The sequence below is a fragment of the Artibeus jamaicensis genome, unplaced genomic scaffold (assembly GCF_021234435.1).
Source record: "Artibeus jamaicensis isolate MK-2021 breed Jamaican fruit bat unplaced genomic scaffold, CSHL_Jam_final contig_233, whole genome shotgun sequence".
NCBI lineage: Eukaryota > Metazoa > Chordata > Mammalia > Chiroptera > Phyllostomidae > Artibeus > Artibeus jamaicensis.
In genome coordinates, this window is record NW_026521486.1 from 60549122 (window position 1) to 60573621 (window position 24500).

Sequence of the window (24500 nt, forward strand, 5' to 3'; positions counted from 1 at the left end):
CCAGGCAGTGTTCTAGGAACCAGAGCTACAGAAATGAACAAAATAGACCCCAAAACCTGCCATTATGGGCTCCGCCAAGGAAAAGCAATTTGAAGAAAGAAAGGATGACTTTGGGTTTAGCCTAGGAAACGTGTAAGATCTGATTATGGAAGTGGAGGAAGCAGGGATCATTTGGCAAACTACAGTGGTCTCTTCAGCAAGCCTGTGACCGTTCTGAGCTAAAATGTTTATGACATTTTTTTAAAGGAGGAGGAGGAGGAACAAGAGGAGAAAAAGGACTGTAAATATGATGATCTGATCAACCTTGAACAAGGAGGAGGACATGAACACTGCAAGCAAACGGGCCAGGCTCTAAAATTCTGGGTCCACCCAGAGAATCCAATATAATCTCCCTATTTTAAAGTTAGTTAATTAGCAAACAACCTGAACTCCACTTGCAGCTTTGGTTCCCCTATGTAACGTACCATATGTGCAGGTCCCAGGGCTGCCTTTTTGGGGTCATTAATCTGCCTACCACAACTTCACCCAAAGTTAAACTCTAGCAGCAGTGCTGAAATCTTAGATTTGTGTAGCACCTTTATGGACATTACACAATCATCTACATGCCTGAAAGGCAAGTTTTGTGCGTGACGTATTACTAAACCGATTGGTAAGCTTTTCTGTGGGATTCTTGGCTCAGGAGCGCCCGCGGAGCTCCGCCGCACTTCTCAGGTTCTAGCCGCTCGGAAAGAGAGACGCACCACTAGACGCACCACTGCCGGGAGCGCAGACCGTCTCCTGTTGGGCAGAGTAACCAAATCCTAGCGTCATTACTCTCTGTCAAAACAACAAATGTTTGCCAGGCACAAGAAAAAAGCTGAGCATTTAATGTTTTTTTTAAAGAAACATTTGATAAAGGAAATTCAACTTTTTTTTTTTAGTTCAAGATAATAGAAATGGTGACAGTAGGGGAAAAGGCAGTTTGCCTTCCCCCATTTCACTTTTTTTTTTAAAAAGAATGAACTTGCCCTAAGATGTTATCCCCCAGAGATATAGGAAGTGGAAAAAATAAAAATTTTTTCATTAATGTTATTCTCTTCTTACAGACTATTCCACACAAGCTCTGCTTCTCTTGGCAAAACAGCCCCATTGAGAGTCTGACCAACCTCTCCCCGGGGAACACAGACACTCAGACAAGGGGAAAATAAACAAGGCTGGACGCCTGTCCCCAGCGGAAAAAAAGATCACACCTGGAGAGCAGCTCGGACAAACAGAGCCAAGGGAGGAAAAACAGTAACTGGAGAAGAGAGACTGCCTCCAACCTGTTGCTGGTTTATAAGGTAAATCTATTCCTGGAGCAAAGGGGATGCAGTAGCAGCACACTAAAAACTGGGACAAGGCGTGGCTGTGCCACATTGTATCTCCTTCAAGGCTGCACCCTGGTGACCGTCCTGCTAAGGACGTTTTTCCAGCGTGACCTGAGCCCAGTTTGGATCAAGTGATCCGCTTGAGGTTGTCAGGCGGAATCCTGTTCACATCTCATTAATGCGTCCATTCATTCACTCATTCATATTGAGCACTTAACCTGCTGTACCCACTGGAGATTAAAAAAAACAAGTAAACAAGGCACAAGAGCGCTCACCACAGGTCTCACACGGCATTTATTTGCATGGGAGTTGGCTTTCGGCCTCTAGGAAGGAGACCTATTTCATTTCTGCATCCGCAAGTGTGTGGCACAGTACCTGGCACGGGCTAGGTGCATACTGAAAGAGCGAATGACTTTAAAACGTACTCTTGATAGGGGGCTAAGTTCTCAAATCTGTAGCCCTATTTGGGCGGGATGACCGGTGCACACCGTGAGAATGGGCAAGGCATCTGTATAGGAAATGCGCAAACAATCCACAGTTTCTCTCTGTGGCTGCTAGTACTGCAGGAAGTTAAAGAGAGTTCCAGAGTCCAGGGAGGAAGAGGAAGGTCTTCCTCCTCCGATTCCTTCCTGTGTGTAGGAGGGCTGGAATTGAAGGGCCCCTGAAGGAGTTCCTCGTGAACCTGCCTGCCGGCCCACGCTCCTCACCAGAACAAAGGGCACGAAGTCCCCCAGCGCCACGACCTGCCACTTGGCCTTGGGCGGGGTCTCGGTCACTCAGATGAGCTGGTAGCTGAGGACCAAGTACTCGAATGAGTGCTTCTCTGAGTCCGACACCACATTCAGGGTTCGTAGACCTCGGGCACCAGATGCAGGTGCAGGAACGCGTCCAGGTGGCTGGCTGTTCCAGCGGCTGGGAAGCTGGACCCTGCCGGGCTGGGCCTGCAGGACCGTGGGGCAGAGTGGCAGAACCCGCGCCCTCCAGAAAGCCACTGCTGCCCGCCCCGCACCCGGAGCACAGGGAATTGGGCCTCCAGCTTTGGAGTTCGATTCGGGAGGGTGGCACCCTGGAACCCTTCGCCAGCAATCCTTGCCCCAACCTCCGACCACAGTGCGGTGGAGGGGTGGGGGGGTCGGGGATGATGTGGTGGTGAGATGCTGGTCCTCCTGGTTAACCACGGACAAGCATCCGGGCTGCGTGGGGCCGTCCGCCCAGAGCGCCCACACCCCAATTATCCCAGCCACTGCGGACCATGCCATTCCTTACTGTACTGAAGCAGCAGTTTCATTCTGGTTTTCCGTTAGAAACTTGAATGAGATGAAATTTACCGATTTATTTTTTTTATATAGGCAGAACAATCCTAGATCCCTATTAAGACACATCACAAAGATTTAGCACTTGATTGTAACATTGCTTGCAATAGCTCTCTAATTTTAATGAGTATGAACATAGGTCTTCTTTCTCCAACCAGCTAAAAGCTCTCTGAGAGAAGAGAATCCTATTATAAACTGGACACAGCCAAAGCTACCTAATGGGTTTATTTGTGGTCTCAATACCCAGGACAAGGCCTTGGAAACAGTTGGAGCTTAATCTGTGTAGGATGAATGAGTTAATGGGTGAGGCCTGCATATTGAAAAATCAAAGCTTATAACCTCAGAAATGCTAATTATGCAGCCTTGAGGCTGCAGGGTAGTAAAGGTACAATTTAGATTTAATAGAATAGGAATAATATTATAAAACAGATTAGAGAGATGAGAAGAATACATCAGAAACTTGCTTAATCTTAGGTGAGAACGTTCATTTTAATTTCAAATCCTAAAAAAAGTCATTCACCCAAAGACCTGGTATTTCATCATGTATAATGCACACCCGTGTTTTAACGCCGTGCATGTATAATGCACACCCTTATTTTTCCCTAAAAAAATTGGGCAAAAGTGTGCATTATTCATGGAAAAATACGATGTATGTGGGTGTGTATTTTTTTTCTTCAGCTACCCACAACCCAGAATCAAATTATACATTCTTTATTGCAAGTTCTATTCTCCTTTTCCTCATATACTGTATGTTGTAAGCAATTTCAAACCCTTTGTGGAAGAGGGTATAAATAAATTAAACCGCATAAACAGATACTGTAGACTAAGTCGCTACAAAAGGGAACTCAGAAAAAAATGTATCTGGCTAAACAAGCCTAAGGAACTCAACAGCAACAAAGAAACAGCCAGTGTTTTCTTGGAGAGACTGTATTTGGTGAGGAAAGAGAGCAGTGCCACCTGCTGATAAAAATCTTAAATGACTGAGCATTTAAAGTTTTCTTAGAATCTGATCATACATCTGACTTCTCAGAACTTCATGAACTGGATGAAAAGGGAACTCAACAGCCATGGCTATTTCCTCTAAAATAAAGACTATTCCCTGTATAAGCCACTCTAGACAGAGTTTGTTACCTCAAACCAACAGAAGGAAAAGACATTTCACCTTTGCCAAATAGCCACATCTCACAAGAGCCGCTTGTGAGACAGGGAAATGGCTGTGTCCGAGGTGGAACTCGAGGCCCAAGTATGGGAAAAGGCGTCACCCCAGGCTGCTGACAGGTGCCTCTCAGGCTTCTTACCCAGAACTAAGAGAAACAGAATGTCTGGACATTGCAGAAAAGACAGTGTACCTGCGCTATCTGCCTAGAAGCCCATTAAAAGTGAGCTTCTGGTGACAAGGGCAATGAGTTTAACAAAGGTTAAGATGAAGCACATGAAGGGAATTAACATAGGGATTTGGTGGCTAAAGTCTAACCTCAATTAGACTTTGTGGCACTCCGAGAAGGCAGCATCATGGTTTCTAGGCACTTGGTGTTTTGCACTGTTGCCAACATAACAGCACGGTTCAGATTGTAGGAAAGGATTTTAATACAAGAGAAAGATCACTGAACTTGGAGTCAGGAGAACTGGATTACAGTGCTGACCCTGTTGCTCACTATCTGAGGTTTTCAGACAGTCACTTAATTTTGAGCCTCAACTTTTGCCATCTTTAAAATGAAACAACTAATATTTGCCCTGCCAACAAAGAGTTGATGTGAGGAGCAAAGGCAATGAGTATGAATTCTAGGAGCACTGTAGACATGCAGTTTCCATAGTCCCTTATCTTTTAAAGTTAATACATCTGAAATGGAACTTCCTTTTTATCTTCTAAGTCTGTCCAAACTCAAGAAGTATTTGGTACTTATCCCAATAATCAAGCACCTAATGGTGTTTCTTGATAAAACTATCAAAAGAAGTGAAACATTATTTACCTGGAACTAATGCCTAAGCAGGAGACCTTTCACCAGAAGAATGGAGTTAGACTTAGGTCAACTCAGTTAGTTTGAAGGGACAGTTGTTATAAGCATAAAATCAGATGACCTGGGTTCAAATTCTTGTTCTTACACTCAATAGCTAAATGACCTTGAACAAATTACTTTAATCTCTCAGTGCCTCAGTATCCCCATCTATAAAATTAAGTAATAGTACCAACCCCACAGGGTTATTATGAGAATTCACAATGTTTCTAAAGTACTTTTAAAAGGTACTTGAGTACCGAGTATACCTGAGTATAAACACCATATAAGTGTTCTAAAAATAAATTGAACAAGTATGTGATTTCCTGGTACATATATAGTCATTTGGTTTCCCAAATAGAAAGTAATATCAAATTCTTCTTTGTTACACACTACCCTAACTTTTTAAACTTTAAATTAAGGTGCAGGACAAAAGTCTAATTTACATGCACACACACACAAACAAAAATGTATTACTTGTTTTTAGTTGCATTTTTGGTAGAGAGGTGATTAGTGGGTCATAGGTCTTAAGAACTCTGTCAAGATTTCAAACTAGAATTACCATTCAATGAATCCATGGACCCCAAATGTCCCATTTCTCAACTTGCAACTAAAGTTGGTGTGCTTAGAAAGATATCTGTAGCTATCTTAGAATGCAGTCTGTAGTAGGTACCTAGGACCTGGATGTTTTTAGTGTCTGATTTAGGAATCTCTTGGTGTTTCTACTTGTTATTCACGTATCCTGACCATTTAAATATCTACAGGTAGCAATCAGTTGGCACTGTAATGAAGTTAAAGGGACAACGCAGGTGCTTTGGATTAAGAAAAGCTGTCTCTTGGGGGATGTGGGGGATGTGAAGGACTTTTCACATTTTGCATTAAATGTTTATGGAATATTAAAATTTTAATGAAATGTATGTATCACTTTATAATAAAATTTAAAAAAAGATTTTAAAAAAGAAAAGCTGTTTCTTTTATTAAATAATGCTCTAATGCTTTATTCTGCCTCAGGCTTCCTGTTTCACACCCACTTTCTCTAAGAGAAACCAATAAATGGACTAGAACCAATAAAAATAGTTTATCGGACCTATTTTTCAACTTCTTTCTGCCAAGAAACCCATCATGAATGAGCTTTTAGTGACAATGGCACTAGGCTTAACAAGCATTGAAATGAAGCATAAGAAGAGATTTGACACAGGACTCAGTAGTCATCAGCTAAAAATTATATTATTTTGGGTTCAATTTAATACAATTCACAAATAATTACCCAGAAGTTATTACCCGTAAACAGAATCAGGATAATACATTTAAGTCTTCAAGAATTGACTAATAGGTGAGTAAGACAACCACATGAATTTAATACAAAACAAGAACATATTAAAATATATTAATGACATAACAGTGATTTAAAAAAAATCAACATCAAAGAAATAATCAAAAAAGCCTAGTTGAGGAAATCTGGAAATACTTTATGAGGGAGTTAGCATTCAACAAATACTCAAAGGGTGAATGAAACTATTTCTTTTTTCCTTTTATTATAGTCAGTTTGTAAAAATTCATTAACTTTTAAATGTACCCATTCCTTGGTCCTGTCCCCCCTGGCAACCACCATTGTCCTATATGTATGGGTCTGTTTTCCTTTTGTTTATTCATTTGTTTCAGCTTTTTAGGTTCCACATATAAGTGAAATCATATGCTGTTCAGCCCTGGCTGGTGTGGTTCAGTGGATTGAGCATCCGCCTGGGAACTGAAAGGTTACCAGTTCATTCCAGGTCAGGGCACATGCCTGGGTTACTGGACAGGCCCCAGGTTCTCTGCCTCTCTTTCTCCCTCCCTTCCCTCTCTCGCAAAATAAATAAAACCTTAAGAAAAGGAAAAAAGCATATGATATTTGTCTCTCTTTGTCTGACTTATTTCACTTAGTGTAATGCTCTCTAGATGCATCTATGTTGTCACAAATGTCAGTATTTTATTATTTTTTATGGCAGAATAAGATTTCATTGTGTGTGTGTGTGTGCCACATGTTTATCCATTCATTTGTTGATGGACACCTGGGTTACATCCATGTCCTGGCTGTTAACAAATAATGGGACAATGAACATAGGGGAGCCTGTATCTTTTGAATTCATGTTTTTGGTTGTTTTTTTCTTTCAGATAAATGCCCAGCAGTCGAATTGCCGGGTCATGTGGCAACTGAGGAATCTCCATACTGCTTCCCATAGTGGCCATACTAATTCACAGTCCCACCAACAGTGCTTGAGAGTTCCCTTTTCACTAGATCCTCACCAGCACTTGTTATTTGTTGATTTTTTTAATGATAGCCATGCTAACAGGTGTGAGGTGAGATCTCATTGTGGGTTTAATTTGTTGAGCATCTCTTCATATATCTGTTGACCATTTATATGCCTTTTTAAAAATTATTTATTTTTATCCACACCCAAGGACATTTTGTCATTGCTTTTTACAGAGAGAGGACGGGAGAGAGGGAGAGAGAAGCATTGATTGGTTGCCTCCTGAACACGCCTCAACCAGGGACTGAACCCTCGACGTAGGTGTGTGCCCAGACCAGGATGAACCTTCAGCCTTCAGGTTCACAGGATGACACTCCACCCAACTGAGCCACACCAGCCAGAGCCACTTGTATGTCCTCTTTAGTGAAATGTCTATTCTGGTCCTCTGTCCATTTTTTAATTGGATTCTTTTTTGATATTAAGTTATATGAGTTCCTCACATATTTTGGATATTAACCCCTTATTGGATGTATCATTTGTGAAGATCTTCTCCCATTAAGTAGGTTGTGTAGTCTTTAAAATTTTTTTTTCTGATTATGAAAGTACTATATGGACTAATGAATAACTTTCTTTCAATGTTTTCTTAAGTCCAGGAGAGAAGCTATGAGCGTCTAATCTAAGGCAGAGGAATTAAGAACAGGAACAGAAAGAACAGATGTGACAGTGAGACAGTGTAGGGACTCGGGCCCAGTGACGGTGGCTGGGAAGCCAAGTTAACACCAGTTAGTCAGAAAGAATTCATGATGAACTGACTGCAAAAATGTCACCACTCCCTATTCAAAAAGGCAGAGGCAGCTGACCTTATGTCTGTCCAAACTGCCTGTTGAAACTACGGACCCACTTGCACAGTTCATCGAGAGGTGGCCACTACACACATTCCTGGGGTAGTAGTAATGAGCAGCACCACCATCTTTTCTCCACAGGGAGGTGCACAATAGTTACCAAACGACCAGACAAAAGGAGGCAGGAAACCTCACCCTGACACGGAAAATTCCATTCCCCAGAACCCTTCGCAAGCTCACCTTTTCAAAAAGCCCGCATTTTCGAGCAAGCCTCCTCTGCACCAGCTTATAACAGCAGCCATGCACAGCCAGCCCCTGGGCCAGTTCAAAGGACCTTCCTTTTCTCTAGGCTGCCTCCCTTGTGCTTGAGCATATGCTTAATAAAATCTGCCTGGAAATTTCTCTGGAGTTTCCTCTAAATTTTCTCTTATTTTATCGATTAATTTGAGAGAGAGAGAGAGAGAGAAAGAGAAAAACATCTACTTGTTATTCCACTTATTTATACATACACTGTTTGATTCTTGCACCTGCCCTGACAGAGGGTCAAACCCCACAACCTTGGTGTATCTAACCAACTGAGCTTCCCAGTCCCGGCTGCTCTGGATTTTTATCTTGGGAAACCTAAGAACCCTAATGCCAGTAACGATAGTCTGGTCATACAAGTTGGGTGTACAGAATTACTAGCAGTGGTAGAAAATGGGGGGTCATCTTCATAGAATTGAATGTTCAAGCAATAAAAGTAGACAATTACTGAGTAACGGCAGAAAACCAGAAGGCAGCTGCAGCAGAAGAGAAAAATTTCCCCTTTCCTCTCTGTTTTTCTAGATGGTCTAAGAATTACACTGACATGAGCCCCAGCTGGTGTGGCTCAATAGATTGAGTGTCAGCCTGTGACCCAAAGGGTCGCGGGTTGGATTCCCAATCCGGCCAAAGGACTGGGTTGCGGGCCAGGTCCCCAGTAGGGGGCACATGAGAGGCAACCACACACTGATGTTTCTCTCCCTCTCTTTCTCTCTCCCTACCCCTCTGTCTAAAAACAAATAAATAAAATCTTTTTAAAAAAGAGCAAAAGTAGGAGTGCAGTGAAGAAAACATGTGTAGTCAAAAACAAAGGAGCTTGGGGATAACACAGGATCAGAAGTCAAGAGAGGAGAGAATTTTAAGAAGGAATGTGGATCTGAGAATATTCATTCAGTGTTGTAGGGAAAATGAAGTCAGTGAGGCTCCCTTACCCGGATGTCCAGATGACTGTTCATGTTGTAACAGGTTGCAGACAAGGGGGCCTCCCAAATAGGGGTTTGTAATGGGGTCCAGAACTCAGGGTGTTCAGGAAATATTAGAGAAAAATATATATATGATTTCCTCACCCCCACCAGTCTGAGCTGGGGGATGGGACACATGGAGCAGGGCCATTCACAGCTGTATTGCATAGCAACAGCTTTGCAGTTAGCCTCTGGCATGGTCATTTAACATATCTATAACCTTTAACTGGTTTTATGGATATGTTAAAATAGCTGTGGCCATACTTTGAGTCAGGAGGATGGAAGTGACTTCCACCCAAGATGTAACTGGGAGGCAACTCCCCCTGGTTACAGCACCTGTGTGAGAGCTTGGAGATGATTGGCTCCACGCCATGGCTCCATACCTGCCCAGACTCACTATGGCAGCCCAGTAAAGCTGGAAGGATACAGGAATGCTGGCAGGTGTAACTGATTGTAGGAGGAGTCAGAAATGGGGGTACAGAGGAATATTGGTGTGGGGATTTAAACCCAGGCGCAGCAGCCATTTGAGGGAGAACCATGCAGCTTTGGCAAGAGTGAGGACCACATGGCTTTGGGGTGCTCCCTTTTGCCATGTGGCTTAGGAAGCAGGAAGAAGGGGGGGTGAAAGGACTCTTGCTGGTGGGCCATGAGAAGGTGCCATGTGGCTTAAGATTAACTGGAGACCCTGGTAGCAGCTGATGGTGCCAGGAGCCCAAATCATGGACTTCTGCTTCTTTTCCTGAGATACAGTACCCCAGATAAGGGCAGAGGGAGAAGGAAGGACTGTGTGCATCTGTGGGTATCCTAAAGGACTTTAATATTTTAATGAAGCCATTGGGTCACTACTTTAGTCTGTATTTTAAATAAATATTTCCTTTTTCACAAGTCTCTGGCATTGAGAGACATCTTTCCTCTGGTGGCAGGCATAGTGAACCTAGTGGGGGGACCCCCAGAGAAAAGGGAGAGTTCTTTTGGTAATAGTATATCGTACATCCCCTCCCCCCTGGGCCTGTTCTGCAACAATGTGGCCTTGAGTGAGGGCCTGCATGGAATTAAGAATTAAGCTTTGTTATATAACTCGGTCAGTATTGGCACCTTTGTGTGCATTTAGTATATAAGTGAGTTGGGACTTCCTCGGTGCGACTTGTGGCTTGTAGGGCAGATGGACCGCCCCACCCCAGAATAAAGGCATGTCAGGAATCCGGATGGCTCCACAAATTTTATTCTCTGCCTGAATCCCACGTAAATCTGCCCAGCCTTGAATGGCTACAAAACAGATGCGAACCCTGAGAAGGAATTATCTGCTGAGATGCACTCCCCACAGTCAACCTAGGGCCCAAATTTTATAAACGAAGAAAGCTTAGTGGCCTTATGCTGACGGGGGCTTCTCATATACTCTGTATTCTGGGAAGAGTGTCAGTTTGAACTCCAGGTTTTCTGCTCATTTACACAGATTGAATCAACAGTTATAAGGGAGTTTCTCACTTTGTCTTTCAACCAATGGACTAAGACCTGCCCCCTCAATCAGATTGCCCTATAACAACCAAGAAAGAAACATTTCTGACCAATGAGGACTGTGCAATTTGGACCAATCAGAAGTGTACCAATTTGGGTACCTCATTTACATAATACAGGAATCAGAATGGAAACCTAATTGGGAACCTGAATGGGAACTTCCTCTATAAAAGGCAGCCTCCCCTTTGTCTCAGCAGCACAATTTAGGTTACTCCTTGAACCTGTGTCTCCAGGGCTGCAGTTCCTTTTGCTCAAACAGTTTTTATTCTTTATTACAGTCTAAAATTAATTCCGGTTTACGTCTAGAATTAAGAGTCTAGGCTTCTGGGACTTCTGGCCAAGATGGAGACATAGGTGGAAACACTATGCCTCCCTCCTCAGACAACCAAGTTTATGATCAACAAATATTTCAGAACCAGAATGCAACCAAAACAGAGAAAATTAAACCATACGTAAGTCTGACAACAACGAATCATTCTTCCAGACCGGTAAGAGGGGTAGAGTCAGTGGCTGGCAGAGAGGGGTCGCACAGGAAAAAGCGGCAGACCAACCCAGGTGCGCAGGCGGAGGTTGGCAGATCCCAGGCGTGGGGTGGCTGGCTGACCGCGGTCACACATTCACGTGCAGGTAAACCAGGCGAAGGAGCAAGCAGTGAAACAGACTGCGCAACCCAGGGCCCCAGCGTTGGTAAATAAAGCCTAAAAACACCAATCAGAAAAACTTTCGGGGTCGAGGTGCCGGGAGAGGCTTTCAGGTTCACAGAGAGTTCGTTGAAGAGACCCACGGGGTTCTGGGGGGTGTACAAGCCCACACATCTGAGAACTAGCACCAGAAGGGCCCAATTTGCTTGTGGGAAGCAGCAGAGGGGACCGAAATCCAAGAGCAGAAGAAAAACGCCATTGCCCCTCTCTGACCCTGCCCCCACATACAGCATTACAACCCAGCAACCTGGGTTGCGACGCCCTGGTGAACACCTAAAGCTCCACACCTCATATGTAACAAGTGCAAACAGACCAAAACATTATGGCTCAAGAAGAAAAACAGCTCAAAACCCCAGAGCCAATACTTCTAAGTGACCAAGAGATAGCCAACCTATCAGATGCACAGTTCAAAACACTGGTGGTCAGGATGCTCACAGAAGTGGTTGATTTTAGTCACAAATTAGATGAAAAAATGAAGGCTACACTAAGTGAAATGAAGCAAAATGCACAGGGAACCAATAGTGATGGAAAGAAAACTGGGACTCAAATCAATGGAGTGGACCAGAAGGAAGAAAAAAACAACCAAACAGAAAAGAATGAAGAAGCAAGAATTCAAAAAAATGAGGAGAGACTTAGGAACCTGCAGGATATCTTTAAACATTCCAACATCTGAATTATAGAGGTACTAGAAGTGGAAGAGGAAGAGCAACAAGTGGAAAACTTATTTGAACAAATAATGAAGGAGAACTTCCCCAATCTGGCAAAGGAAGTAGACTTCCAGGAAGTCCAGGAAGCTCAGAGAGTTCCAAAGAAGTTGGACCCAAAGAGGAACACACCAAGGCATATCATAATTACATTAGCCAAGTAAAAAAATGAAGGAGAGAATCCTAGAAGCAGCAAGAGATAAGGGGACAGTCACCTACAAAGGAGTTCCCAAAGACTGTCAGCTGATTTCTCAGAAGAGACCTTGCAGGCAAGAAGGGGCTGGAAAGAAGTAGTCCAAGTCATGAAATTCAAAGACCTACATTGAAGATTGCTCTATCCAGCAAAGCTTTCATTTAGAATGGAAGGGCAGATAAAGTGCTTCTCAGATAGGATCAAGTTCAAGGAGTTCATCATCACCAAGCCCTTATTATATGAAATGTTAAAGGGACTTATCTAAGAAAAAGAAGATAAAAAATATGAGCAGTGAAAGGTCAGCAAACTCACAGTTATTAACAACCACACCTAAAACAAAAGCAAACTAAGCAGGCAGCTAGATCAGGAGCAGAACCATAAAAATGGAGATAGATCACATAAAGGGTTAGCAACAGGAGAGTGGGAGGAGGAGAGAGGGGGAGAAGGTACAGAGACTAAGTAGCATAGATGGTGGGAGAAAAAAGACAGGAGAGAGGACAAGAATAGTATGGGAAATGTAGAAGCTAAAGAACTTGAGACACATGGACATGAACTAAAGGGGGGGAGTAGAGGGAAGGGGTGTGAAGGGTGGAGGGGAATGAAGGGGGAGAAATGGGACAACTGTAATGGCATAATCAATAAAACATATTAAAAAAATAAAAACCACTCAGAGAATTTTCCCTGGGCTTTGACAAGGCACAGTCACCTTTGATTAATAAAAAGAGTCTAGCGTTCTGGCCCACCGTTTACTAGCTATGTAACTTAAGACAAGTTATTTAAAGTCCACCTTGATTTCCTTATCTATAATTTTTTTTAAATGATGATGATGATGATACCTACTCCATCCCTATAAGGTTAAGAGAAACAAATTAGAAAATATATCTGAAGGCATATTGTAAACTATAATGAAGTATATTAATGTCACCTATCATAATAATTTCAAGTACTCTGGCAACTAAAAGAAAGGGAAGACATGGGACAAGAACCAAGTTTCATTGTTATGAGAAAAAGAGACTCAGCACATGCATATTTATAGGACGAACTGACTTAGCACTATAGTTCTACCACATCATCATCCTTAATGGACCTTCATATGAGAGACAGAGGTTAGGAGCACAGACTCTAAAGTCAGACTATGGGTTTAAATCTGTCAACTGAAAAATAATATTGACTAGTTGTTTTGTCACCAAAAAAGGATTGCAATCCAGTGCACGCAGACATGGTAAGCCACGTGCATACTCTGACCTGTGTGCCATGACGGGGGGGGGTGGTATTTATAGAAAGGAAAGGAAGAGAAAGAAAGGGGAAATTAGAACCATAGAACTTTATTATAGAGTTTTTCTGGTAGGGTTCAGGTGATCACATAGAGCAGGGATGTCAAAGTCATTTTCACTGGGGGCCACATCAGCCTTGCAGTTGCTTTCAAAGGGCCGAAATAATTTTAGGACTGTATAAATGTAACTACTCCTTCACTGTTAAGGAGTTGAAATTACATTCAGCCCTTTGAAGGCAATCGCAAAGCTGATGTGATCCCTGGTGAAAATGAATTTGACATAGAGTGTGAGAACTTTCAGAAGCCCTAACTTCTTTCAGAGACCCTTCCAACCGCTTATATGTGGTTAAAGTTGCAGTTAGTCTTCATCGAATCCCAGCTCTGCTACCTGACTTTTATGCACTTCCGTGTCCTCATCTATAAAATGGGGATAATGATATAATCTACCTCACCGAGTTGTGAGGATTAATGCCTGAACACTTAGAACTGTTTCCAGTGTACAATAAATGCTCAAAAATGTTTACAATAAATACACAAAAATATTGCCATGTGTAAGCATATCTAAGTTACTTGTCAACATTTTAATACCTGGCATTTTATATTAGCCTGACATTAGAAACTTGCTCATCATGAACAGGGTAACCAGAATATGGGATGGTCAAGTTTAGTATAACTTCCAGCTCCTCTTCAATTGGATTTCAAGTGCTTCCTTATTTGTTCTGTAGTAATGTGAATTTATGAAACTGAAAGACATTTTTATAATCCTAGGTATTTGAACTACCATAAAGGTTCAGTGTTACTAGAGAAACTGCAGATAAGCTATAGATGTTAAATTGTAAATAAGCATCATATAATATTTAACATATGAAGTATCCACAAAATGAATTTATAAAAGTAAAGGGTAAGACAGCAACAATACAATACACTGTATTTTGATGTTCTTTAAGATGAGGGAATACAATATATCGACCAAATTCAAGACTCTGGAACTACTCGGACCCGGATCAGTATTGGGATTCCATAGTCCATACTTGATCTCTACACGGCTAATGTAAAAATCCACACGAGAATTCACTTACTGAGTTGTAACGTACTCTCTGGAGATATACTGAAATAGAGACAGGAGTTCTACCCTGACATTCTAAGCAAGTAAATTACAAACCGATGCAAAAGCAATTCAAGATACTTTCTATATGAAATGCCTCATGTAGTGTCTTGCACATTATATGTTACTAAAATGTAACTGTTAAATTGTTACTTTCCCACGCATGCACCCTGACCAGGGAAGGAACCTGCAACCTAGGTCTGTGCCGACCTGGAATGGAATCTGCGACCCTACAGTATGGGGGACAAGGCTCCAACGGAGCCACACCCGCCAGGGCTGTTACATTAATTTTATTCTATGTCTCTTCCCACTCCCCCTTCCCAAGTTTTGTTCTTTACTGTAGTCCCAGTGACTGCAACCTAGTGTTTATTCAGCAAATACTGAATATGAATAGAGAAACCTAAATATCAAACACTTATTGTGTGCCCACCTGTATTAACTCAATCCTCACAAGCCATTTAGGTCAGTCAATACTTGAATCGTCCTCATTTTACAGATGAGCGAACTGAAGCACAGATTATGTAACGCACCAGAAACTGAGGTCAACTAGTGAACAGAGAGGTGGAATTCAAACCTATGCAGCCTAAGCCTGTATTGCCTCGATGCATTATTAATAAATCGGTAAAAAGTAAGTAACTACCATAGAGGGAACCTACAAGTAGGACTTCCTAAGAATGAGCTTTTTCATGAATGACAAATATTACGTTTAGAGTGAAATTTAAAATTTTCAGCGCTCATGGTAGTAACATGTGGGACGATAGAAGAGCTATTAAACAACTGACTCACACGTGGGGTTTAAACCACGTCAACCGAATCTCCACAGTCTGATCTACCAACTATCCTGACGATCCCGGTTTTACAGAACGCGCTTGACGATCTCGACAGTGGTTTTAACTGTTGCAGAACCGGAATCAGGACCCGGGAGGGATTCAGGATAGACGACCCATCCCGGCATGCACCACAGGCCCTGGCGACCACGCCTCCCGGCCTGCTCCTCGGAGCGCGTTTGCGCCCCATTGCCCGGAAGCACCGCCTTCACAGTGCATGCTGGGACTTGTAGTCTCTCGCCCCCCGTCCCGGCCCGCGGGCTGAGGTCTCCCCTCCTTGAAGCTGCTGGCCCTGGCCCGCGCGGCACCGACGCGGGGAACGCGCTTCGCGCTGACTCAGCGGCGGCTGCGTTAGCTGGGCCCTCGCACGCTTTCCCTTCCTGGGGCGCCGACTCCACCCGCCCGCTTTTGCTAGCTTGCCGGCCCGGCGCCACGCAAGAGAAGGCGCCAGGGGACGCTGAGCGGCGGGAGGCGCTTGGCCCCTGCCAGCTCGGTCTCCGGCGTTAGCCCTGCGGCAGTGGCGGAGAACGACAGCGACGAGGACAGGAGCCGTCCTCCCCTCTCCCTGCGTGCGGCACCGCTCCGTTTTGCTGATCGGTCTTCGGGAGTACAGGCGGGGAGGCAGGATGGAGTGATAGGGAAGGTGATTTGGGGGGCTCGTGGACGGAGGGACTGGGACCTGGGGAGGATGGACTGGGAGCCGGCTCGATCCGAGCAAGGCTGCGTGGAAGTTGACTGTAAGGACCAGCCCGGGGGCCCCCACGCTGGGGCGGGGTGGGGGGTGCAGGCGGAGCCCTCCCTGGCGGTGCGCCTGGGGGCTGGGCAGGCTGGGTGGGGGTGCGTACTACTTGTGGCCGCCGCCGAGCGTGTCCGGAGTGCGTGGCCGCCCGTTGCCGGGTGTTTCATCACCCCCATTGCCACGAGGCTTCCTTTAGGGGAGGATCCGGGGGAAAGAAGAGGACAAGGCCGGCCGAGGAGGGTCAGCATCAGTAGTGGACCCCAGTTTAATAAACATAACCAAGCCCGTTTGTAATAGTTACAGCATGTCTCACCTGGAGAGGACTTAGGCTTGATCGCCCGCCCCCCCCCTACTCCCGCAACCAGAACAAAAAAAAAAGTTATTTCTCTATAGTAATTTGCCGGCAGGGACACGCCATCTCTTTTCGACCCTTCCTCACAATTCTGCAGGAGTGATGTTTTCTGTAACCAGAAGAAAAAGGAGTACTTTTTCAAAGTGGTAATTAGTTTTTACTGGAGGAAATTACGTTTTATTAAAGCGACTTGTCAGCGTGGTGTTAAAGCTGGAAAGGTTCAGTGTTGGATTTTGAACAGCTTTCAGTAGGCGTGGAGGAATTTTTCCATGCTGATTCTTGATGTAATGGCTATCCAGGAAAAGTTAGGGCTTAGTATTTTAACTATGTTGCTCCTATTTCTCCATAACATTTGCTAGATGCGTAATTGAGGTGTTTATCGCATTATAACAAATGTTTAAGCCTGCAAGTCTGCCTTGTTAGAACTTGTGTTCACGCGCAGCCTTTTACGGGGACATTTGTCACATTTTCACACAGGCTGTAGCTTTTAAGGTGTTTGCACACAGTAGATAATTTCCCATGTTCCATTGCATATTGATTATTATCCAGGTGCCATCTCTGAAGGATTATTTCAGTACTGACAACTGTAACAAGTTTATGTTTCCTTAGGTAGTTGTTTTGTTGCCATGTTTTATGTTAGGACCACTTACTGCTCCCTTGGTAAAATCAAAGGGACTTGACCAAGCTTGAGGAGTTTTCCCTAAAACCATGTCAAATTCAAGGAATCTTTAATAGGGCTTCTCAAGCTGGGATTTCTAGAAGCTCAAATTTGTCTTTTATAACTGTGTGTGCATTTTTCAGGGGAATTTTCTTGTCATTTTTGGCTGGGAGTGGGGGCAGGATGGGTATGCCTTTGCATTTTCCCATCTGTTTAAAATGCCAGGGTACTCCTATGGTATGATAAACCTAGAATGCTCCAAGCAGTTCCCATCCTTCACATGCCTAGTTCTGAATTGTAAAGAAACCTATTGAGGGCTTACACTATGTGCTAGACATGCTTTCCATTTCTTACCTCATTGAAGCTTTACAACTTGGAGGCAGATGCACTTTTTCCTGTTTTGTAGAAAGGGTGCTCTTTCACGTTTTGCAGCTGTTCACATGGCCCCAGCTTGAAAATGGTAAGATTGGAGTACAAATCCAGGTTTTTCCAAATATTGTATCCTACGGACACAGCAATAAGTATTCAAGACAATTCTTGCCCTTTAAGGTTCTTGAGAGAAAACTAGTAAGCAGGCAGTGACTATCAACACTTAGGAGGGGCATCTAATCCATTTTGGCAGTCAGACAATAGGGGTCAGAGAAACCTTGAAAGAGGTGACCTCTAAGCTGAATTCTGAAGGACAGGCTCAGGTTGACAAGTCAAGAGTTGTGTGTACTAAACTGAAAGGCTGAATACCACTGGCCTTGGATGGGGGTGCGGATTGGTGAGTCATTCACAAGTGGAGTTTAATCCTGAGGGCAGTGGAGAGGTACGCTGCCTTTCTGTAGTCTGCTTTTTTCAAGGCACTTAGCATCTATCCTGATTTACGGTTTGATTCGGGCATGTTCAGAAGACAAAATAGTGTATTGTAGGAAGGGGTCCTCTTGTAGCCTCACCAATTTAAATGGCTATGCCCACCCCTTGGGCTCTTTACCTCTTTAGGCTCTGATCTCTTCTGTTATGATAATTAAGCCAAACAAAAAATATTGAGGCCCCGCAGCCTTTTAAATGGGAGTAATAAGGCCTGGTCTTCCTATCTCTTAGGCCTTAAGAGAATGCTTGTGATTTTCACATTAGAGTTTGTGCCTTGCTTCCTCAAATCTGCATACTGTCAAAAACCAAATTGTCTTTGGGATTTATCATACTCTTATTTGAGAATGTTAAGACACTGTATTGTGAAAAAGTGCCTTACTTTCCAGAGGAATTTAAAAAGATTCTAAAATAAGAATAGTATTGAGTTTGCCCATTTTTATAGCTATTATTAAAGAACACTTTGTCAAATACATTTCTAGAGTTGGCTGGCAAGAACAGTGATCTGTAAAAAAGCTACCTCATTGTTCAAAAGCTAAATTAACCTGTTTTTTTCACTCTCCTATTCCTTCCTCTTTCTACTTCTCTCGAAGTACTTGTAGACCCTCCGCTAAGGGTATTGAACTCTGAGGTCACTACTTAGCCAGGCATTCTATTTTTTTTAAGCTTCTGGTATTGATGTATGGAAGTAGACAATTATAATTAGCATAATAAAATCTGGATTTGCCATTTTTTAAGTATAGTTGCACAGTTTCATTTTTAAGTATGTCCTGGGGATAGTGCATAATAACATTGCATAAATTAGATGCTTCTGTATAAAGTAGAAAATTACTTTCTATACTTTTGATGGTCTTGAAAAATAAAATTTGAGAACCTTAATGGCATACCTTAGATTTTAGAAACTACACATTTGTGGAATATTTAGCAGGCTCATTCTCGACACTTTAGGCTCCTTTAGTTGTAATTTGGATAGTTTCAAAAGAAGTTTTGGGTTTTTTTTATTTTTTACTTTTAGAAGGGTAGAGAGGGAGAGAAACATCAATCATTTCCTGTCAGTATGCACCCTAGCCTGACTGAACCCACAACCCAGGCATGCGCCCTGACTGGAATTGAACCCACGACCTTTTGCTTTGTGTGATGACGCCCAACCAACTGAGCCACACTGGGCAGGGCTCAAAATAAGTTTTTTTTTAATACTTAAACTTCTTTCCATAATGTTGTCTCCTTCTTATGGTATTCTGGATAAGTATGTATTTTGTTTATCAAGTACTGTTTCCTTTCCACGTTTTTGTGTGTCCAGATGTTTGTGGATTCTTCTGTGGGAACCCAGGGCACATCTGTTGGAATCGGAAGACTCCAAGTATAGCAGCAGGCATGGATGAACAGGCTCTTTTAGGACTAAATCCGAATGCTGATTCAGACTTCAGACAAAGGGTAAGTTAAGTCGGCTTAATTTTTTAAAGCATGTTACCACAGATTTGGATTAGAGCACTTGAATACAAAGTACATATGATAAAGGTTTAATTTGGGTAGAAATAAATAGAGATAATCAAATTTGAGGTATAGGAATACGTTCTGAATACAGAAACAGTGAAGGTCGTGATTTATTTTCTGTTTAGCTGTCTCAGTAAAAGTATTAAGATCTCATGTGACTCAAGGTAGGTCTTTGTGTCACATCAGTCATTATTGATAATTATTTAAAAGTTGTAATGCAAAGGACTGTTGAAGGGACTTTCCATAGTAGCAGACATGCTGATGTTATTTTCCCATCACATGGCTTAGGGTACACAAGTTGTTTAACCCTCACATTACTGATAGTTAGCATCCTTGTTATTTAGTCCAGGCTGGCGTGTAAGTAAGCAGTTACGATATGCCATGCCTTTGGTTACTTAAAGTGATCACATGGAATCCAGTATGAAGTGCTGGGATATTTGGGTAAAGGTAAACAATTAAACATAATGTAGTCTACACTTATAATTATGACTGTAGCTGGATGATAAAAGAAGAATGTAAAAAGCAAGCCTCTAATTAAATATTAAAAGACGTGGGCAGTTGAAAGTATAGGATAAGTGGAAGGAGAGGCATTTTCTTCTTTTTACTTCTCAGAGCAACGGATATATTTTATAAATGAGCTAAATGAAGTTAGCAGTTTCACTAAATACTATAGCATTTTTTTTTGTTGTGCTTTAAGCAGAAATTTTTTTTAATAGTAGAAAAAAATCCCAGGTCCTTTTTAACATAGCACCATGTACGTGCCTCTGCTGTTAAATGAGCGACCAGCCCTACAGATGGAGGGAAATAACAGTAATTGAGAATTCAATATCTAACTAATTGCAGTGTATCTGTCCAGCTGGTTAGGACATCAAAAGACATTACAAGTTCAAGTCTTCCTTGCATAGACAGATACGCCCTTTCATAGAAGTTGAGGCGAACCCCTTTAAAGCCCTAGTCACACAGTTCAATATCCCAGACCTTTACCTTTATCCTGGCTTGGTACTGCGTGGTTACTACAACTGAAAGCCTTTTAGTGTTCAGGTGTTAGCCTTCTCTGTTGTTTTTGGATGTTCCTGTTGGGAAGTTGATTTTTGTTTTGTTTTGTTTTTTATTTACCATCTGCCAGATTTTTTTTTAATGTACCATGATTTCCTTTTCAGAAAAGTAAAACCAATAAATTTTTAGTGTCTTTAATGCAGAAGTTTGCTTTTCATCAATAAAAATGGGTTCTATAAGTCACAGGCATATGTGGTCCAGGCTTGATCTGATACCTCCTTAAACCAGCTTAAGTGACAATTAGGATGAAGAAGAAGGAATCTTAAGGAACAGTGAGTTCCGATGGTCCTGATGTTGGGGTTCGGTAGTGGGAACTTAATTCAGCTTGGTGGTGAGGGAAACAACTGCCAACCCACGTAGTTCTGTTTCCTACAAGGGCAGTAAAAGTAGGTGAACTGACTCTGTTGCCACTTAAAGACAGTACACCATTAAAAAGGTGTGAGATTGCAGAACAATGCAATAAAAGCTTTGATTTGTTCATCATTGCCAGAAGAAAATTTTTTTAATGCTGGTAATATGCATTTAGAGTAAAAAAATCTAGTTAAACACTGCAAACTTTCTAGCTAGTGAATAAGTTTTTCTTGTGAATAGAATATCTGTCTTTGGCTTAAAACTTGCTATTATTTAAAGAAAATGGTATGTTAGTGACAATGCTAGCAGCTGAATCTCCCATCCCCCTTTTTTTGGTAAGTGAAATATTAGGTAGTAATGCAACATGCATGATTAACTTCCAACTTTTCACCTGCCCTGACCCTTGAGATAGTTCTGAAGGAAACCCTAGGTTTCGTGAAATATTGTTACATAACAACTGAACTATATTCTTTTACAGCTGCTTATCTTGCTTTATTTTTATTCTCTGAAGATAATTATTATTTACACTTCGGATAGTATTTGGGGATCTCCATTTCCACACCTTCGTTTATCTTGGTTCTTTGCCAGTGGCAGCCACTGAGAACACAAAGAAAACCCATTCTTTCATTCATACAATTACATAATACAGGAAACTAGCACATAAAAAAGTGGGATTTGGGGGTTGGATTTTTTTAACCTCTAATCCAAAGAAAAAAATAATTGTACATCTTGGCCCAGTATATATGTAGTATACATAAATGTATGTAAATACATATACAAATTCATAACTAAAGCAAGTTCCACAAAATAATAGTTATTCTTGCTAAGTGCAGTGCACTCTGCTATTTTTTATTTTTTATTCTGTTGTTTTATTTTTTAAATTGTTACTCCAGACTGATAAAATTGATTTTATCACCAGTGGGACACAAACCACATTTTAAAAAAAGTAATTGACTAATCAAGATGATATATTATAGAATTGCACACTTGAAATTGATATAATTTTATTGACTAATGTCACCCCCAATAAATTCAATTAACAAAAATAAATTAGTATACCGACTAATTGAAATTAGGTTCCACTAATGCTTAATATTCCTTCTACTTGGTGTCAGGGTTTGTATCAGTATGCAATTGCTTTAAAAATCATCTAGCAGTGTTTCTAGTTTATATGTAAACTTTTGGCTGTCTGTGTTTATGGTTCTTTTCACAAGTTGTTGAGATTACTATTTGTCCAATGTCACATGTGAAACCTGCATCTGTCATTGATGCCATTCTCGACATGCCAATGGAAGAGTCATAGAGGTCACTCCTGGTTTTCCCAGCAGCCTCGTAGAGAGCACACAGGCTCTTAGAGCAAGCCCTGAGTTCAGGAACGGAGGCACGAGAAACACATTGCCTAAAGCTTTGACTTTGGCAGTTATCTGAGTACTTTCTCACATTTATATCACACAGTTTTACTCTGATTTTAATCTCACCTTTTAGGGAATTTACATAATATGGTTGAATTGAAACAGTTTCCTCCGTTTAATTGTAGACCAAATGGCATATGGAGTATGCTTTGTCTTTTATGATCACCTCTTTAATAGCCTATTTGCTGTTAAATAGGAAAAATACCCTTTATATAGCATTTTAAATTGCTTTTGACAAGCACTTGTATGTTTTCTTTGTCAAGCCACCTAATAATCCAGCGAGGTCTGACGGCCGTTTTCGTGTTGTCTCCTTGGCTGTAGGGAAACAGGTTTGAGTATCTAACTGATGGATTTGTCTTTTATTTAACCTGTTTTCTAGAGTTATCACTAAGTGGCACATACTGAGAAGCCCAAATTCAACATTTTAGCTATTTTTCTTTAGATTCACTGATTTGTTACAGGTTCATAACTCACAGAATATTTGTTTACCATCAATAGGGCATTGAGATTGACAATCCAAATGCATTTTTGCTTTGCAATCTTACAGGCCCTGGCCTATTTTGAGCAGTTAAAGATCTCCCCAGATGCCTGGCAGGCGTGTGCAGAAGCTTTAGCTCAGAGGACATACAGGTAATGAAAACAAAATTTACATGGCTCTCAGAATTTAAATTTCTGTGAACTCGATGGGACCGTTAAATGTACCTGTATTTGGAGAATGTTTCCATGTAAACATTTTGTGATTTGTGTTTTGGGAAACCACTCAGGATAGAAATTTTTAAAAAATAGTAAACTCATAATTTTGCCATTCCAAGATTGATCTTCTAATGAAACTATCCTTTGCCTTGTGCCATATACCTGACCATAGATCCCAACTGGAATACAGTAGAGTAAAGATTCCTTATTTTCTTAAAATGTGAATGATAGCTAGTTTCTAAAAAGTTGCTAAAGGAGGTAATCATAAATTTTATTTTAATTTAAAGTATATATGCATTCAGTTGCCAGTCTTGATGCTGGACCAAGGTCTTTTCTTGTGTACATGCTTCGTCATTCTTACGTCGATCAGACCCCATAATCCATCCTCCGCAGTGCCCACTTTGGGTCTCTGTAGCGCACTGAGGAACAGTGAATGTGGGTTCCTAAACTTTTAGTTGTTTGCCCCCACCACTCAAAGCCTTGGGGTTATTATCTAGCTGACGTCACACACATACAAGGATTTCGCCCCTGCAATGTGAGTTCCTGGGAAGTCTTTCTAAAGCATTCAACTTAATTTTTACAAAAATAAGAACTCTCATCACAGTCATGTCAGTAGTTCACATAATAATTAACTAACTTAATTACTAAAGCGATACAACTAGCATAGTTGTAACGTAGGGGAACACCACTGACCGGCTACAGGCTGAACACCTTGCTTTTGGGAGGAGTTTCTGGCGGTCAGTGATGGCTCCTAGCAGAGTTCTCAGCACGCCCTGAGTATCATCAGTCACTACATTTTTACGGCCGAAACCAAGTGGTCCATTTTAGGGAAAAAGTTGATTTTGAGAACATCTGTATGTTTTGGAGTAAATAAGGACTAGCTGTTAAGTAAAGGCTTCATATAGTTGAGGTTTTTTAAAATTTTTTATTTATTGATTTTAGAAAGGAGGGGGAAGAGGGAGGGAGAGAGACACATTGATTTGCTGTTCCACTTATTTATCTACTCACTGGTCGATTTTTGTGTGTGCCCTGATGGGGGATCAAACCTGCAACCTTGGTGTATTAGGGTGACTGAGATATCAGGCCGGGGCAGTTTATTTTTTAAGTAGGAAATTGAAGTCTTGTTTGACAAGTTAGGGCTTCAATGCCATCCATGATAAGGATAGAAACCCTAAGGTCTTAAAAGAGATGCTAAATAAACCTAACTTTAACCAAGATCAGACTTCCAGTCGCGATGGAGGCATAAGTAAACACAGCTCGCCTTCTTGCACAACCACAGCAAAAATTACAGCTAGACTACAAAACAACTAACATCCAGAATTGTCAGAAAATTGAGCTGTATGGAAGTCCAACAGCCAAGAAGTTAAAGAAGTCACATTCATCCAGATAGGCAGGGTTGCAGATGCAGAATGGGCTGGCCCCTCATCCATGTACAGTGAATAAAAATCAAGAGGAATACCTTGGGAGCGAGGGATGCCAATACCAAACCAGACCACCCAGCCCAGGGTTCCAGGGCCAGGAAGATAAGTCCCCATAACTTCTGGCTGTGAAAACCCGTGGGCATTGGGGCAGTGGAAGAAACTGAGG

At 41.9% G+C, this 24500-nt stretch overlaps 2 protein-coding genes across 4 annotated transcripts in view; one reads left to right on the forward strand and one right to left on the reverse strand.

Moving 5' to 3' along the window:
• CUNH12orf56 (chromosome unknown C12orf56 homolog) overlaps positions 1-15434 on the reverse strand; it is a 93993-nt gene extending 78559 nt beyond the window's left edge. The window contains 3 exon segments of the mRNA XM_053661438.1: positions 2054-2193; positions 2196-2287; positions 15340-15434. Of these exon segments, the coding sequence (XP_053517413.1) occupies positions 2054-2193; positions 2196-2287; positions 15340-15434 (327 nt within the window).
• Positions 15435-15556: 122 nt separating this feature from the next.
• The window catches only part of XPOT (exportin for tRNA), a 44076-nt gene continuing 35132 nt past the window's right edge, over positions 15557-24500 (forward strand). The window contains exons 1-3 of one of the 3 annotated variants that reach the window (XM_053661514.1): positions 15557-15949; positions 19208-19341; positions 22768-22850. In XM_053661514.1, coding sequence (XP_053517489.1) covers positions 19282-19341; positions 22768-22850 — 143 coding nt within the window. In that variant the 5' untranslated portion in view covers positions 15557-15949; positions 19208-19281. Of the gene's footprint in view, positions 15950-17040; positions 17516-19207; positions 19342-22767; positions 22851-24500 lie in introns of those variants that run through there. The other 2 variants (XM_053661513.1, XM_053661512.1) reach the window with 2 other exon arrangements.